Below are 19,704 nucleotides of genomic sequence, written 5' to 3' on the forward strand. Positions count from 1 at the left end.
CAAAAAAAAAAACCGATACAGGCCCACTGTATCGATATTTAGAACCTTTACGCTCCAATGATGCTCCATATTCAAGCTATTTGAGTTGAGAAATCACAACCAGGAAACGGGTTCAGGGAAGTCCCCCTCTGACAAGGAACAAGGCTGTTGAGGCGCATAAAGTAAATCAAGCAGCCTATCAAGATTAAAGCATATTAGACGTTTCATTTCATCTTACATGATAGAATCCAGGTTGACAAGGCCAAAATGGAAAAGTGTAAAAACTTGGAATGAAAACTGGTTATCCCGCTTGAGTTCGGCAGGCTTAACTATCGAGGATTAAAGGCTTGCATCAATTTTTAAAGTCATCATCCAAAAAAAAAAAAAAAACACCCGAAAAAAATAATATTAAATAGGTATCATGTTTTCTCTCTACAGATTTATGGAGGGGGTGCAGGATACACTTTTGGCTTTGGTTTAACCTCCACTTCATTTACACTGCGGACATAGATGGCATCCGGCTCATGCCTGCAAATAAACGCAAATTTAATGAATACCCTCTTTTGTGTGTGTGTGTGAGAGAGAGAGAGAGAGAGAGTTTTGAAGTCAGTATCGTACGGCTTGTCTCCCTCTTCAAATGTATAACTGGAGGCAACAGCTAGCAATCGGCCATCTCTGCTGAAGGATAATGCTGCAATGCTAGTTGGGTATTTTGTGTACTGGGAAACCAAAAATAAAGATAATGTGGTAAATCATGCCAGCTACATGTTTCCAAGTAAAGAGAAAAGGTCAACTTTCAGAACTTGTCTATGGATATTACCTGATATAGTCTCTTCTTGTTGTTGCCATCCCACACATTGACATATCCATCACAACCTCCCGTGGCAAATGTGCCATACCTGTGCCATATTTAGGAACACAGACAAGAATACGAGTCTTGAACCAAGTAGCTCACTCTGAGGAAATAGTACATTTGAAAGCATCCCCATTGTGGGGATTGAATTCTAACCAAACAATGAGAAATTCAATTGACAATAGGGTATCATCCCCTCCAACAATAACAAGAAAATGGGTTTACAAATTCTATATGTAGCTATGTGGCTTACAAATTTGTAATCCCTTAAAACTTACAACCCAAATTTCTTCCTAACCCATCTTAATCCAATTTTTTCTATATATATATATACATATAAACACACACACACACACACATACAGTGGGTACCACGGTTCTCTTATAAGAAAAGGAAAAGAAAACTTACACAGGGTGAAACGCAATTGCATTAACAGGATATACCGTATCTCTTCCAGCCTCTGATTTTCGATGGCACTTGAAAGCATACCTGCAAAGGAGCTTACTCCAATCAGCCAATAAAAAATACGTCCTGTCGGAACTTTAAGGTGAAAAAGTGTCCTCATAGAAGCATGATAGCAGTGTTTAAGCTTGGAAATACTTTCAAAATCCGTCAATGTAATGGTGATATCTAAAACAATTAAAATGACCTCAAACATCCTCAGGGTGTAGCATTAGTTGAAAAAAAAAGAAAAGCAGTGTTTGGGAGCAGAATCCCACAAGGTGCAAAAAGTGAAAAGACAAAAAGTCAGGTAAAGCCCCACGCATATAGAAAATGCAAACACAACATCCATGTAGTTCAATGTTTCGGCACAGTTTATGATCCTGCATCAAACAATTCCTCAAGGATAATTACATACTTCTTAGCTTGACCAGCCTCAGACAGATCAAAAAATTCCATTGCAACCCGACCTTCCACAGAACTAAGAGCAAAGCCTGCATACAGCAGCCCAAGTTAATAAGAAGAAACAATAAGTGCAAGATATGGCTGAAATGCATAAAATGATGAAAACTGCCAAGCCTGCCTTCTTTTAACTGTGTCAGACCTCCCCCCCTGGCATTAGGTTCATGTTGGATTAGATCAAACTAAGGTATCAAAATCTGACATCCTAATATCTCAAGCAAATCTCTTGCAAACTGGACAAGTTTGTAATAAGCCTATTCCAGTGATGAATGGTTGAATCCCCCCACCGTTGACATTAATTCTGTAAATTCTAAGAGCTGAATTATGAAAATTATCTCCTTTGTCTATTTCTATATTCATTTCAACAGATATATAGATATTTCTATCAAATAAAAGATGAACTTAGAAGTATCCAAAAGAAAAACATAAAAACGGATCAGATAAATTTGAGAAATTGATTTAATTTTGCAAATGGAAAATAAAAAAACGGTAAACATAAGCACAACCACACTGCAAACCTCACTTACAAAACAAAACTTTCTTTTTTTTTTTTTGATAATTCACTTACAAAACAAACTTTCATCCCATACAATTTTTCCCTAATGGACATAAAAAGTTATATATTAACCCAAAAAATTTGAAAGATCTTTAAATAGGTTTTACATTGCCCACCTACATCTTTAATCTTGGAAAAGGCTTTAAACTAAAATCCCCTTGGGAAAAATTAGAAGAAAAGAGAGAAAAAATAACAAGTTACAGAGTTGTGTCCTAGTCAACTTGATCCAAACCCATTAATTAAATCATCAGATTCTAATCAAAAGGTAAACTTCAGCAATGACCAGTAAATTATTATCAGAAAGGGCTAAATAGCAAGATAATCAGGAGAAAATTATAAAACCTATCATAAAGTGTGAGATTCTGAAAAACTGTAAAATTGGAGATAAAGAACAGCATGAAAGAAGTAATTGAGCTGTTTATAAATCTTTAAGGTATGGAAAATAAAAATGAACCGGATCAAGAGACAAGAAATAACATGACAACAAAATCAAGGGGCTAGGGTTACATATGACAAGGACTTGATCATATCATAACTAATAAAAGTATGAAAGAGCAAATACCATAATTGTCAAGGTGAAACAAAGCTGACAAAGTGCCCATGAAGGGTCATCTCACTTGAGCACCTAGCTGTTTTGTACATGGAATATGAAATTTTTTGTTTTGTACATAGCTGTTTTTTTATGTTGTTTCTTTTTTGAGATTATAGAAATAAAATAGACATTGTTATACTAAATAATTCATTTTGTGGATTTATATACTAGTTTCTTTTTGTATTCTTTTCTTATTTTGTATGGTTCAATCAACACACATGTTGGTGTATGCTGAGTTCAACCCACAAAGATAGCCCTTGAAGGCTTAAAACCTGAACCAATAAGAAAGGAAGAACTTACAATTTTGTCCAATCAACACATTCTTTTTTTTTTCTAGGAAAAAAAACAAGGCTCAACCCTTACATTTTCTGAACATTCTTCTCATTCTTCTTTTCCTTATGAATATGTTGATTTTCTATGTTGAATATGAAGTTTATACTTTTTTATGAAGATTAAAAATTATTACTAGTGAAAGATGGTTGCTGGTTTCTATGGAACCTAAGAAACAAGGTTCAAAGTATCGATACGATATGAGTTTCGGTCATATCATATCGGTAATTAGAAACGGCCGAAACTTTATTTTTTTTTTAGTTTTTTTTCACATTTTGGTTTTTTGGGAAGCTTTTAGCATGTTTTTTATTATTAAAAAAAATTGGGGGGCATTTCGGACCGTATCTTTTTCAAAAGATACGATACGATACGCCCCGTATCGGGCATATTGTATCAATACTTTGAACCATGCTAAGAAATTAACCTAGGATTCATGTTTTTCATTTTATTTAAAAATACATGGCTTAGGCATCACCTAGGCAACCAGGCCACAAGAACCCCCTTGTTGCCCATCCTCACCTTGGCATTTTGAAAACTATGGCTAGTACTGTAGATAATATAAAATATTATAAAAACTTTAGATGCTCAGATAGTTACCTGTTCCATTGGGATAACAACGTACACATCTGGTTTGATATTTCAATGATGACTCCCTCTTTTGCTCTGGTTGAGACATATTCCGCAGATCATAGACATTTACATGTCTTCCTGCAGTTGCTACCACTAAACGATTACCAACAAGAGAAAGGGAATAAACACGCTCAGGTTGTGGATATGTTCCAACAAGTGTACGCTCTTGCCCACTTGCACCTCTTGGGTCCCAACACTTCAGTGTTTTATCCCAACTACCAGTGATGACTTGCCCTAAAATCGTGTTTTTGCAAACAAAGAACTTTGTTAGGAAATATGTACTTTACAAGGCAATAACAATTATGCTTAAATTTGGCACTCTATTAACACATGCCAAACTTCATTTGTGAAAAGTGCACTGAAAGTCTGAAACTAACTGAGCAGCAAATGCATTGAAAATTCATTTAACATCCGCTTGCATACCATAAAGTAGTTTACATTTTTATAAATCAAATCCATCTGCCAAATAGCCCAATACATACCATTTAAAGAATTTCCCAAAATGAAAAGTCATCCAATGAATGAAAGAGATGATCCTATCATTTATGGTAATGCATGATAGAATTTATAAGAGGAAACATGGTAAGAAGAAACCCAAAACTTGCAAACATCAGATTACCACATAAACTTGTGTACCCTCTGTATGTACTCTTCAAGTATTGTGTTAATTACACCTTCACCCTTTTTTGGCACAATCAATCAATATTTTGGCTATTAATCAGAGAACATGCATGCCACAACTGAAGCCAATTCTGATGATATGATCAAGATTCCACCTTATATAGAGTCTAAACTTATAGTGTGTGCAGAAGAACTTAAATAGGTTATGTTTTAATGCACGAAGGCAAGGACTAGCTTGGAAAATGAAAAGTGAAGGCAGGTTGAAGAGCTGTATCAAGTAATAGGAGAAATAAAAGCATAATGTGGAAGAAATTAGCAAATATCACAAGGTAGCAAAAGTCAAAATGACGTAGACAATTGTTTCCACGTAATCCAAATGAGTGAGAAGGTCACTTGTTAGCATGACTGCATGAGAATCAGATCTATCAATTCAAGATCAAAGGTCACTTGTTAGATTAATGCAATTAGTGTATCCAATGAGTGAGAAACTAGAAATGATGGGATCAGAAACAAATTTCTGAAGGAACCTATAAGTAGCTCCGATAGGTGATAAAAAGAGGGAAAGTAGACTAAGATGTTTTGTGCAAAGAATACCATTTACAGCAATAATGAGAAGAAATGATCTATTACAACTTACAAGTTGAAGGATCTAGATTCTAGAAGAGCTAAGAGCAGACCAAAAAGGACAAGGGTTGAAGTAGTATGAGCCGATTTTAGGGCCCAAAATTTAACATACTGAACAGAACGGAATGGCAGAACATGATTCATATACCCAACCTCATATAGCTGGGACAAGGTTTAGTTGAGTTGAGTTAAGGATCTCAATACCAATAAGTCTGGGAACAACTCCTCATACAAGTCTTTTCCATGAGACTCTGGTTGGTATCTCAAAGGTGAGGTCTTTTTTCCTGACAGCAGCTTATATTCTCCATAAGGGGCATGTACAATTTGGTAGAATTGATCAATTTCTTACTTCATTGGTTAGGTCTGTATCCAGTGCACCCCTCGGTCCCCTCCAAAGACTCCAGCTAGCTAGGACCAGAAGGGCAATGCCATTATTTTCTCCATAAGGGGCATGAACTTCATTCATTAGTAGCGTTTGTTCTGCCCTCTTCTTTGTTCCTTTTTTTATCCAACTTCCTTGAAACCCTAAGCAATTGAACTAGCAACAAAACCAACATGGGGGATTCTCAACCAAACCCCCATGGAGAGATTTCACATTTTGCAATTTAATGGGTTTATTGCTGTTATCAATAACCATAAAGGGCATCCATACAAAATGTTTTTTGTTTTTTGAACAGTAAGATCAGAATCATTTATATTAATTAAAATTACAAGAAAATGATTAATGATCTACATAATGGACATTGAACAAAAAAATGAGGGCATCACCAAACTGTACAAGAAAAAGAACTATACAAGAATTCATATTCTAAGATCATGAGTTATGAATTCTATCTCATAGGAATCCATAAGTTGCCAAAACCCCATAAGCTGCCAAATCTCATTATGTGTTGGAGGGAAAAAAAGAAAGTATTTATTGCCCTCTCCCCAAATCCCATGGCCCACCTTAATTGCAGTTGCAAATTCCCTTTCTTCACCAATGGAGACACCTCCCCTTGGGATTACATACTAGGACCAAAGTAGAGTTACAACCACTGCCTCGATAAACCACCTTCTTGATTGGACCACTAAAAGCCCAAGTGATGATCCCAACTCTATCAGGAAAACAAGAGGGAGAAAACTCTGATCCTAGAAGGTTCCATGTTATCCAAAAAAGTTACCATCAAACCTCAAAACCCCACAGTACACTAACTGTTATGGGACATCATGACTAGCTTTGAAACTACTAGAGGTTTGTGAATTGGGTTCTTGGATCTTGAGATTCAGGTCCCCGCCCATATCATATTTTAAACCAAAAAACAACAGTGTGTGTGTGTGTTGCAGTTATATTTTCACCGAATAAATCTTTGAACAATTTTTGCAACTTTTTGACTGATAAGCAATTGCACACCATAAAAATACAAATGCAAAATTTATATTTGATTCATTTCAATGTTGAACTGGATTTGGGGCTGATGACTCAGATCCTCTGATCCAAGTATGAAGCCTAAATTATAATATGCAGTTTCTAGCAATAATATATTCTTATATTTGTAGATGCCACTGCAAAATAGCATAATCCTTTTTTTCAAGTAAAATACATAGAAATAAGTAGAAACCTGCTGCGTAAGAGTACTCAACACAACGAACAGGTGCATCATGCCTCCCCAAAATATCCTCCTTGCCTGTGCTGAATACCAACCTGAAATCAAACTTGTGATATCAAATACTACATTTGGCATAAAACCCTGAGTCCCTGACTAGTTAAGAACATTACCAATTAAGACAAATAAAATAGAATCAACTATCAGCTTCTGCAAATTGAAGAAAAAATTACATAGAGAAAACGAATATAAGCAGTAATACATCCTCCTTTTGTAGGAAAAACAGTGTGGCCACTGGAAGGGAGGGACTGATAAAGAAAAATAAAAAGAAAAAAGCAATAAATACAGATAGTACAGAATAATAAAGAAGATTTATGAACTACTAAAAGTCAGCTGTTTTTATTCACTACTCACAACACCTAAGAAATGCAACACCCACCAAGCTCATTGGAATGCCCCAGAAAGTGTAAAATGGTTTCCTAATTCACTAGTTTAATCTTAGTTTTCACAAGAGATTGGCATTTACCCATGCAAACCAAATTATCTATTAAGCTAAAGAACATGTAAAAGTGCCTAAATTCAGTTGCAAAAATTCTGTATCATAAGAACAAATGTGCAATCACAAATGCATGGTCACAAGAGCCCTTCTTCAAAATGCATATAGGACTTGCCAAAATGAGACGGAATGATGTAACATAAAAATGATATAAATCTGTCAAAAGTTTTTTGGAGGTGGGATTTTGATAATTTGGACAAGAGCATCTCAGAATAAAGTAGAATTAAACTGAATTTATGAAGTGGGATTTTGATAATCTGTCAAAATGCATGTATTACTCATTCTAGCTGCAATCTATGAAATTCAGTGGAGGAATAATTGAATTACTATTCATAAACTTATTTTTCAACCTGATCAGGTCTACCATTTAATTTGGAACACACCCAACATATTATTTTTGTTTCAAGAACATGAAGTTTTTTTATGAACAATAGTAAATTTTATTAATTCAAAAGCTGATTTAGAGTTGTGAATTCATACAACATTAATGAGAGGTGCGAGCTGCAGCCCCTCCTTGAATGTTGCAAGTAAACTAGGAAAGAAATACAGGAATCACAGCTGAGCCCAAAACAATTCTTCCCTATTTATCCCTTGATTGGCTAACACACCGGACAAAGTATTTGCTGATCTCCCCACCCACTGTAAAGAGACCAACATATTCCTTGTCAACCAATTGAATTTCTTCATTCATTCTTGTAGCGCCATATAGCATCTTCAGGATTTTTCAACCAGCCCACCACCACTTTGGAATCCCCTTCAATTATTAGATGTTGTACTCCCAACTAGTTTGCGAATTGCACCCCTTGTACAGCAGCTAATAGCTCTGCCCTGATAAAGTCCCCAACTCCTAAAGGACCCGATTAGAGCAACAAAATCTCTCCCTTCTCATTTCGCAAGACACCCCCCATTCCAGATAACCCTGGATTACCCATGCTACTTCCATCAAAGTTCAGCTTCAGTGAGCCTTTAGATGGAGGAGACCAGCTTGTAATTGACTTGTCCTTCAAGGGTGAACACCTCGCTATTGCCCTATGCAACACACAGTCTCTCAATTCCTGACTGCTCCTTTCCTTTTCTTGAAAGATTCTAGCATTACTTTCCTCCCGAAGAGTACAAATCAGGGCAGCGCGAGCACATCTCCACATAAGTCTCCCTCTTTTTCTAGGCCAAGAGAAAGTAGAATGGTTAAAGATCATGCGAACTTCGGCTGGTAGACTCCAACTACTCCCAAACAATGAAACTATCCAAGCCCAAAGGTCTGTAGAAAAAGGACAAGATATTAGTAGATGGTAACAATCCTCCCCGTGAGCTCTATAGAGGATACACCAATTGGGAGAATACAGAGGAAAGGTCTTCTCTTTTGTAGGTTATCTAGAGTGTTTACTTTCCCATAGAATACTTCCCAACAAAACGCCATAATCTTTGGGGGAACTGGCCGACACCAAATTTCCTTTGACGAAAAGGGTTGTTGAGCAGAATGCTAAGAGATGGACTTGAAGTAAGAAGCACAAGTAAAGGTTCCTTTGGGTCTAGGAGTCCACACCCTTTTATCTGGCTTGGAGGAATCCAAGCAAACCTGATCAAGGCAACATAGCAAGTCAGAGAGAGATTCAATTTCATCATCCCTAAGTCCCCTACGAAACCCAAAATCACAATTAGGAGCCAAGGGTGTTCCCAATGGTGAGACAAATTTTGAGACTACCTCTTTTTATACAAAGAAACAGAAAATAGCAAAGGGAAAAGGTCCTTTAAAGGGGTGTCTCCTACCTAGATATCCTCCCAAAAGCGAACAGCGTTGCTAGAACAAACTTCATACCTGATAAAATTGAGAAATTGAAAAAGGGTGTTGTGAATGGCCTTCCAAGGTACTGCCAGGTTAGCCTGCCTTGATACAATAGCATCCCATCCATTCTTTGAACTCCCATGAATGCTTCCCACCACCTCATGCCATAGCCTCTCACTTTCCAATGGCCATCACCACAACCATTTCCCTAACAAAGCTTGATTTTTTTCAATCACCCTCTCAAGTCCCAAACCCCCCTCTTCTTTACTTCTGTAAACAATTTCCCAATTAACCAAATGATCCTTTTTTTTCTTGTCCCAACTCCCACAGGAAGTCTCTCATCAACTTCTCCAACTTCCTACCCTCCCTAGCTGGTATCCTAAAGACAGACAAAAAGTAAGTAGATAAGAGTAGCTCTTATTAAGGTAATTCTCCCTCCAAAAGAGATATAAATCTTCTTCCACGAGGCTAATCTCTTCTCAAACTTTTCTAGCATTGGGGTCCAAAATCTTCTCTCCCTAGGGTTTGCCCCTAATGGAAGTCCTAAGTATGACATAGGCCAAGCAGAGATGTTACACTCATCCACAATAACCTCGATCTCCCCACCCTCCAAGTTTATACCCGCTATGCAACTCTTTTCCAAATTTATTTTCAGATTATAAATCCTTTGATTAGTTCCTTTAGGTTTGTTACCTTCTCGCTAAAGCCTCCTTCACAAAAGATCATTAGGTCATCTGCAAACTTAAGGTGGGTGACTGGGATTTGGTGTCTCCCTATTCTCCAACCCCTAATGGCATCTTCACTATCAGCCTTAGTAATGATCCTTCTAATCACATCGGCTACTAAGGTAAAAAGGAAGGGTGAGAGTGGATCCCCTTGCTTGACACCCCTGCAAGCTGGAAAAAAGTACCTCACCACACCATTTACCAGAATATAGTGACAGGTACTGATACACCCAGATATCCAACTACACCACTTGTCCCCAAATCCACAGTTTCTCATCATCTCTAATAAAAACTCCCAATTCACCAAGTCATAGGCCTTTTCAAGATCCAATTTACAAATAAAACCTCTTTGCCTAGACCTCTTCATTTCCTCCACACACTCATCCGCAATTAGGATCTGATCTATTATTTGTCGCCCTTGAATGAAGGCCCCCTGAGTTTCACTAAGGATAAAAGGAAGAACTGTTTTGATCCTCAAAGAAAGCACTTTAACCAGAATTTTATGGATGCTTATCACCAAACTAATAGGCCTAAAATCTTTTGGGTGGTTGGCATCAATCTTCTTAGGTATCAAGGCCAAAAAAAGTGGCATTGATTCCAGGGCTTATTACATGATTGTCTGCAAATTCCTTAAAGACTTCAACTAAATCCTCTTTCAGCACCTTCCAGTAATCTTGATAAAAACCCATTGTAAAGCCATCTGGACCTGGAACCTTGGATCTATCCATTAGAAAGGTAGCTTTCTTAATCTCTTCTTCCTCAAAATTCCTTTCCAACCACCTTGCCATTCCGCCCTCAATTCTTGGCTATTCCACCCCTCCCATGACTGCTCTCTCACTCAAAGGTCTTCTATAGATCGATTTGAAGTGGTCCACAAATCTTCTGCCTATGTCATCCTAGTTGGTAATCTCCAAGTTCAGAAAATCAGTTTTTTTGAAATGAAAGAGAATAAGCAGATTCTTTGGCTAAGGAGTTGAGAACCATTAGTTATAACAGATGTCATTCACTCCTGACAATTGTATAAAATCAAACATTACATGATTGCCTTGCAGAAACGCATCTAAGTTAACTGCCTGTAGTAAATATGATCCTCCACCTTTGGACCTTGAAACAACTGAACGTCTCTAAACTATTTTTTTTTTTCGACTGATAACGTATAAACTAATTTATTACTATAGAAATTTGAGAACAGGTGAAATAATCATATAGTACAAATTAATTTCTCACTATAGAAATCTCAAGAAGATGCACGGCAAGGATGGGCACTCTGCAGAACGCGTGCCGAGACTTAGCATGTAGTGTTAAAGGAAAATAAAAGTTACTCTAGACGTAGACGCAGACTAGATAAGTTGGTATTATTCCAGAACATGAGATCAAATCCTGTGTTGACCTACAATGAGACTGAACCTGCTTGCCGACGTAAATAAGATGAAATGTTTTAAAATCCATTGAGAAATGCAAAATCCTCAAATTTCATGGTAGAAAGTTCCAATTCTAACTAAAACCCGAATGAAATTTTTCATCAAAACTGAGCCGGCTGACCCTAGACCATCTTACAACATCGAACGTGCTATATCGAAAACACAATAGATAAAGAAAACTAATAAACGCTACTTACAGATAAATATATACGCTGAGAAATTTTCACCCACCTCCTGACGGTGTTATCTACACAGGCGCTAAAACCCGATGAATCATCATGAAAACAGCAATCCAGCACTGCACCGGCATGCATAAACTCGCCCCTCAACACATTTGCGCTCGCTTCGTATAATCGAACAGTCTAACCAAGCGAATACATAATCATATTAAGACAAATAAAGTGAGGAGAAAAAACCAGTATCACAAAAATTAGCACATCTTCCTTTTCGGAGAGAAGAACAAGTACCCTGTCCCATGACGAAACGAGAAGATTATCGCTGTGATTGGAGAAGCGAAGGTTGGAAATGCCATCGGAGGGAGGGTTGGATAGCTCTCTTCCCGCCGAGGTGGGAAGGACCGCAGTCATAGTCCTTGGTTCAGTTTAAAATTAGGGTTTTTCTACTGTGAGCAGGAATGGAAGAACGAGGAACTGAGAACTACAGCTCTGGAAGTAAGACCGGAGCAGATAGGAGACGGAACGGAAGTAAAAGAGTACAAAGAGGAGAGAGGGAGAAATGTATTTGAAAACCAAAGCTGAGAGATATATAGAGGAGACACCATGTCGATGCTGGGCCGATGGGAATCATGGGATTCAAAAACTTTCGAAATTTTCATTTTTTTATGGAAAAAAATAATAATAATAATTAAAGCTTCGCCTGGGATTCAAAAACTTTCGAAAATTTTCCATTAGATAAATAACGATGTGTTGACAAAAAGAAGTTCCCCTCTTTTAAACGACAAAGCATATTTAATTTGATTACTTTTTCTCTGTTAGTATACATGCAATTTGACTACTTTAACATAAATTCATCACCCCCCCCCCCCCCTGTTCAAGGCGCCCTCACCCGGGTTTACGGGATTAGACAAGGAGGGGTCCTTTCCAAATCCCATGACCTTAACGCCCCCACGCCAGTCAAAATGTTTGGAACTCATACTTAGAAATTGAATGATTGTGGCCCTATATAATTTTCCTTCAAATTTATAACTATAATACACTAGTATAAGTAATAGGTAAAGATCAATGTTTTAAAAATCGATCAGAGGCTGAACTGTTTTTGTCTTCGGGTTATGGGTAATTGGTTCGAACTGTCTAAGTCAAATGGGTTATACAGTCCTATGTGTATTTAAAGTGTGTGTATAAACATATATTTTATAATAAATAATGCATAAATATGTCTTAAATATGTTATATGTATTTTTATATTTAATTTATGTTTTTAAGTTTAGTTTTTTATTTTTTTATTTATAACAAATATTAAAAATTATAATTTGAGGTCAAAAAAGGGGGCTTTTTCACAAAAATAGTAGGGCAAGGCACCTATGGGATGCATAGATCTTGAAAAGTTATCTAAAATAAAAAAAAAAAAAATCACCCCAATCAAACATCAGAGTGTAAAATTATGGCCTCCAAAAATTTGCATGCATTGAGTGTACAACCCACGACCCAATAACCAGGTCGAATGGGTCAACGGTCGAACCGTCCGAATCGAATGATTATTGACCAAGTTAATAAATTTTTACCATTTGACGGGTCTTAATTGAACTAGACCCAGAATCTTGGCCTGGTGACAGTTTGACCAGTCGGGTTAACAACGAGTTGAAAACACTGATAAACATATAAGTTAATATAAGGCTGGTTTCAAACGGAGTAAAACCATCCTAACAAGAAAAAACCCCTACCTTGATCCCAAACCATATCTTATAAGGTCTATAATTTCAAACCCCATAACTTAATCGACTGTTAATTGGCATAACGGGTTTGGCCCGATAAAACCCATCAAACTAAGCAAGAAACTTGAGTTAGAAGAATCGAAAGTTTTTCAAATCTAAAAAATTTTAATTCAAGGGCTACCTAATACAACAATCCAATCATTCATACAAACTCAATCATTCATGAAAACTAATGAAGCACACATGATAAAATACATAAATGATTCAAGAAGAACAAAATGGAAAAGAAAACACTAGTATTAACTATCAAGTAGAGGTGTAAACGGTATTCAAAAATCCGATTTTGAATTCAATATTTGATATAATCGAATTGAATTCGGATAATTTGAATATCTAATAAGTTGAATTCAGATATCCTATTCTTACCGAATAGTTAATCGGATTCGAATTCGGATGACCTGATTCAATTTGATAAATATCTGAATTTGACCACTTATTTAATTTTTATATACATAAAATATTTTATATAATTTATATAATAATTAAGTTATATAAATAATTTATATATTTATATATTTTATATCAATAAAATATTTATTTTATATATTTAATAATTATCTAAAATAATTAATTAATCGAATCAAAGCGAATATTCGAATATTTAATCAGATTCGAATTCAGATATTAATTTTCAATATCTGTCGAGATATCGTATCAAATTCAAATATCGGATTTTTTAATCAAATTTGAATTCAAATATTGCCTGATTTGATTCGAATTCGATCCGTTTACACCCCTACTATCAAAGTTTACCTACCACAATCATTCATTGGTTCTTGTCTTCTGCCACTATCATTCATAGATTCTTGTCTTCTTGAACAGTTAGAGCATTGATATCCCTAATGACTTTTGTTGGGGAAGAATAAGATAGTCATTTGAAATTGTAAGGGGATTTACTTAAATACCACCGACTGATGACTAAAATAAGATAAATAACAAAAAGCGATATAAGTAATTAAACCATATAATCAAGACAACTGAGATAAAACAAAGGGGGGATTTACTAAAAAAGTATATCGCGGATCATGTCATGCAAACAATGAAAACATAGGAAAAGATAATTGTGTCAACTATCAACAATCGACGCATACTAGGGTTTGGGAGCAAGGAATGGAACGAATCCGTTCCGTGAATAGCAATCTGATGCGCATCACCATCTTATCGGCCTCAAGATATGCACTGATAACGAATGAGCGGGATTTTTTAAATCCTCCGCAAACACACATATGAAACCGACCTCCCTTTTTTGCCTATAAATAGAGGGTATAATAAAAACATTACCATCTTTGGAAAGACACTTTATGGATTAAAACATTTCTCCCAATTCTAACCTCACTTTTGAGTGATGCTCTTTTCCCTTCCCCTTCCATTATTAGTAAATTTGTACGTGCTTTGCATGTGGTAATTTTAGATGATGAAGACAGTAATATACATCCAAATTATTTTAAATTTTATATATATTTCTATGTGTATAAGATAATTCTATATTATAGATGTCCCAAATGTTTTCTACAAATATTTTGTATTTTTTGTATTCTTATTTTTCTACATTTTTATTATTTAATTATGACATCATGGATTGACCCATTTGACCTAGATGGTTTACCTTATCCACCACCTAGACAAAAGGATAATTTCATTTTTTTGTTCCATTTTGAAAAAAAAAATTGTGATTTATATTGTTAAAAGTATTGGATATAGATCTAATAACATAATTTATTGGTGAGAAAATATCTTAAATATATCATTTAATGAGAGAGAATGGATGTTAGTACCTCAAATATATGGCTTAATGAGAGGGATTTGAATGAGGTGAAAAATAATAGTTCAAATTACATTTTTACCATCACAATTAAAAAGGGATAAATTCAAATTATATTTTTTACATTTCTATATTTACATGTGTATAAAAATAATTCTTATTTATGACACTTGTTTTTGTTTAATATGATGAATATACAATATTATAGATACACCCAAATGTTTTATCTTTTTGCAAAATTTATGTTTTTTTTTTATTTTTTCATTTTTATTATTTAATTATGACATCAAATATTGACACATTTGACCTAAAAGTTGAACTGTTGACTTGGACCAAATAGGAAATCAATTTCATTTTTTTTGTTGGTTTTAAAATTTGTATTTCATTTGCGTTATCAATGAAAACAATTTTTGTTTATGACACTTTTTTCTTTAATATGATTAATATAAAATATTAGAGAAATGACCCATTTTTTCTACATCTTTTATTTAACCATGACATCATGGGTTCACCCAATTGGCCCAAATGGTTGAATTGGCTTACTCACCACTCAGATGGAAGAATGATTTCTTTTTTTTTTTTGTTAATTTGAAAAAAGGTAAATTACTGACACCTCCCATGAAGTTTCTAACCGTTGCTAAAATCTCCCCCTGAAGTTTGGTGATTGCAATCGCCTCCCTTGATTTTTCTAATACTGTTGCAAGTAGACCCCCCTTTCTTAGAATCCTTTAACAAGAGGCACACAAATGTCCAAAATACCCATGTAGTTATTATTGAGGCTACTTTTTTCATAACACACAATACAAACTTTAAACAAAAAAAAAAGTTTAAAATTGCAACTTTACCTTTGAGGGATTGGAAGGGTTTGGGGTAGGGATGGCCACGAGCCGAGCTACTCACGAGTTGTTCGACCTCGACTTGGCTTAGTCTAAGCCGAGCTTCGAGCCAAACTCGAGCCTAATATATAGGCTTGTTTTCTAATCGACTCGAGCTCGAGCTTAATAAAGCTCGGCTCATGAGGCTCACGAGCCTAATCGAGTATGTGCACATAGGGTAGTGTCACATCGGCCACTAAGGGAGACCTTGGCTCAACACCTTGACAACCGAGGGAGACCTCAGCTCGGCACCTCGGCAACTAAGGGAGACCTTAGCTCAGCACCTCAGCTGCTAAGGAAACCTTAGCTCGGCACTTCAATAGCTGAGGGAGACCTCGATTGCTAGGAAGACCTTAGCTCGATACTTTAGCTGTTGAGGGAGACTTGCAATCAAAGGTATTCGAGCTTGAACTTATGAGCTTTTGACTCAAGCTGAGCTCGAGCTCAAGTCTTTAATTCGAATCAAGCTCGAGCTCGAGCCTAATAGTTTATAAGTGAGTCGAGCTCGAATAGCCAAATAAACATTTTAGCCAAAGTAACTACATGGTTATTTTGGACATTTTCATGCCTTTTGTTAGAGGATTATAAGAGAAAGGTTATACTTGCAACTATGTTAAAGTTCAAGAGAGGTGATTGCAATTACCAAACTTCAGGGGAGGTTTTTAGCAGTGGTTAGAAACTTCAGGGGACGTTTTAGCATTATACCCTTTAAAAACATGGGTTTCATATGGTTAAAAATTATTTTTGTATTTGATAAAGATCTAATTATTAGAATTATTAAATAAAAATACCTCAAATACAAGATTTAATGTGAGAGAATGTGAGTTAATACCCTAAATATAAGACATAATGAGAGGAAATTAAATAAGGTGAAAATTATAAGTGATATTACATTGTTAACTCTTAGAATTAAAGGGGGACTAAATTCAAAAATAGGGGTAGTTTAGTAAAGTTCTACACCCTCATTGGTACTTTTAATCTATACTACTTCTAAAAGTGTGGATGAAGAGGTATTGGCTTCTGAAATTTTTCTTTACTGAAATACCCCTCCTTGAATTTAGTTTGTCTCCATTGAAAGGGTAGAAAATATAATTAAAAGAATACCATTAAGTATATTCAATTACCTCTCATTAAGTTTCACATTTAAGTCATTAAATAAATCACATTCTCTCTCATTGAATCCAACACTTATAATTTTGTTTATCATCATTAAATTCCACTAATAAATCAATACACAATAATTATTATTAGAATGAATTTTTATATTTTTAAAATAAACATAAAAATGAAATCATATTTTTCATCTAGGTGGTGGGTAAGTAGTTCAACCATTTGGGTCAAATGGATAATTTCATGATGTCATAAATAAATAATACAAATTTAGAAATATAAAAAATACTTTAGTTTATCATTATTAAATTCCACTAATAAATCCATACATAATAATTATTAATAGAATAAAATTTTATATTTTTTAAATAAAACTAGAAATGGAATCATATTTTCCATCTAGGTCATGGGTAAGTACTTCAACCATTTGGGTCAAATGGATAATTTCATGATGTCATAAATAAATAATACAAATTTATAAATATAAAAATATTTAAAAAAATTTTGAAAAAAATTGGACACATTTCTATTATTATATATTTGTCATATTAAAAAAATAAGTATGATAAAATAGACGTAATTGTATTAATGATGGACATCAAATATACAACTTAAAACCAATGGAAAATTAAACCATCTTCCTATTTAGGGGGGTGGGTTAGTGGTTCAACCTTTCAAGTCAAATAGGTTAACCCATGATATATAATTAAAAATATATATATTTTTTAAATAGATAGTACAAAATAATATGAAACAATTTTGGGCACATTTATAATATATATAATATAAACAAAAATAAGTATGATATATAATAATTATTTTATCAATGATATAAATGAAATGCAAAATTTAAAACCAGTTTGAAAATGAAACCAATTTCATATCTAAATGGTAGGTAAGTCAATAATCTAACATTCTGGGTCAAATGGGTCAATCTATGATGTCATAACTAAGTAACGAATATTAAATACATACATATAAACTCAAAGAAAAATATAAACTTTGTATAAAGCATTTTGATACAATTCTATTGTTATATATTCACCATATTAAACAAAAATAAATGTGAAAATAAGAATTACTTTTATCGATAATTAAAATGGAATACATGATTTAAAATCAACCGAAAAAGCAAAATGATTTTCTTTCCAAGTGATGGGTTAGTGGTTAAACTATCCATGTGAAATGGAATACATAAAATTCTAGAAAATGTAGAAATTTGTCGATAATTTTTTGTTAATATTATATATTCATCATATAAAAAGTGTGATTAATGAAAATTGTTTTCATTAATGTCTAACACCTAACCCAACTAACCATGTCAAATGGTTCAATAATTTAATTAGCTAGGTCATCGTAGGCAAGAGGTTTGGTAGGGATGCAAACAGATCATATCATATTTGAATCAAGGTATATTCAAATATGATCTAATCCAAAGATTCGATCGGATATCATAAATATTGATTAAAATCCGAATCCGATCAAAATGTTAGATATTCAAATCAGTTAAGATCTTATTTAATTTTTTAAAAAAGTAATAAAATATTAAAAGAAAAAGAAAAATATAACAATTGAAATAAAAACAAAAAATATAAGTATTTTTTCAACTATTTCCATCATATAAAAAGTTTAAAAAATAAATAACATATTTATAAACAAATAATAAATAACATATATATTATATAAAATAATATATATACTATAATATAAATAATTGATTTGACCATAATATTAAAAACCAATGTTCAAATAATATATTGGAATTGGATTTCCTCTTGGTAAATAAGTAATTTTTATTATCTTATAAATTAAATAATAAAAAATAAATATATAAAATTTTTTATAAGTTTCATAAAAAATTTCGAACATACATTAATATTATATATTCTTCACATTAAACAAAAATATGTTTCAAAAAATGAGAATTATTGTTAGTAAAGATAGAAATGGCTAAAATACAAAGAAAAAAAATGAATTAATGTCTTAATCATAGTCCATTTTCCTGGTAAATAGTTAATGGTTCAATCAATAAGGTCATTTGGTTAATTTTTATTATCATCATCATCATTTGGTACTATCACATGCAAAATAAATGTGGAAATAATAATTGCTTTTATTGATGATGAAAATGTAAAACATGATTTAAAATCAACCGAAAAAGAAAAAATGTTTTTTCCATCCAAGTGGTGGGCTAGTGGTTCAACTATTCATGTCAAATGGATCAACACATGATGCTATTATTAAATAATAAAATACATAAAATTCTAGAAAATAGAGAAATTTATAGATAATTTTAAGTACATTTTATAATATTATATATTCATCATATAAAAAAGTGTGATTAATGAGAATTATTTTCATTGATGATAGAAATGAGATAAAATTATGATAAAAATAAAGAGCATTAATGTCTAATGCATGACCCCACTAACCATGTCAATTGGTTCAAAGATTTAATTAGTTAGGTTATTGTAGGGATACAAATAGATTGGATCGAATTTGAATCAAGGTATATTTATGAGATCTGATCGAATCTCATAAATATTGATTAAATCTGAATTCGATCAATATATTGGATATCCAAATTTGATACGACCCAGTTTAATTGAAAGAATGTGGAATCCATCATATGGATGGCCGAACCATGCTGGATGGTTGGACGAAATTTCAAAAATTTCTTTCAACATTTCAGGAATCATATTCCCTGTTTTAGAAAAATTGCATTTTTCTATAATTGATCTTGCACTGAAACCGGATCAGATTTGAAATCAAACAAAAGGGAGATGTATACCCGTACGAATTCAACAAATGTAACTCCCAAAGTGGTAGTTCACACCCAAATCTAATCCC

General features: G+C 33.9%; 1 protein-coding gene across 1 annotated transcript; it reads right to left on the minus strand.

The window, feature by feature from the left end:
- Positions 1 to 162: 162 nt before the first annotated feature.
- Positions 163 to 11,971, minus strand: LOC104611625 (mitotic checkpoint protein BUB3.2). The gene is made up of 9 exons (XM_010278762.3): positions 11,624 to 11,971; positions 11,388 to 11,518; positions 6,687 to 6,769; positions 3,811 to 4,077; positions 1,692 to 1,767; positions 1,241 to 1,321; positions 800 to 878; positions 598 to 698; positions 163 to 507 (listed from the first exon to the last, which is right to left on the minus strand). Exons 1-9 carry the CDS (start codon positions 11,741 to 11,743, stop codon positions 420 to 422), a joined length of 1,026 nt encoding a protein of 341 aa, XP_010277064.1. The 5' UTR covers positions 11,744 to 11,971; the 3' UTR covers positions 163 to 419.
- Between the last annotated feature and the right edge of the window lie 7,733 nt (positions 11,972 to 19,704).

The sequence above is a fragment of the Nelumbo nucifera genome, chromosome 1 (assembly GCF_055504915.1).
Source record: "Nelumbo nucifera cultivar China Antique chromosome 1, China Antique-T2T, whole genome shotgun sequence".
NCBI classification, from domain to species: domain Eukaryota; kingdom Viridiplantae; phylum Streptophyta; class Magnoliopsida; order Proteales; family Nelumbonaceae; genus Nelumbo; species Nelumbo nucifera.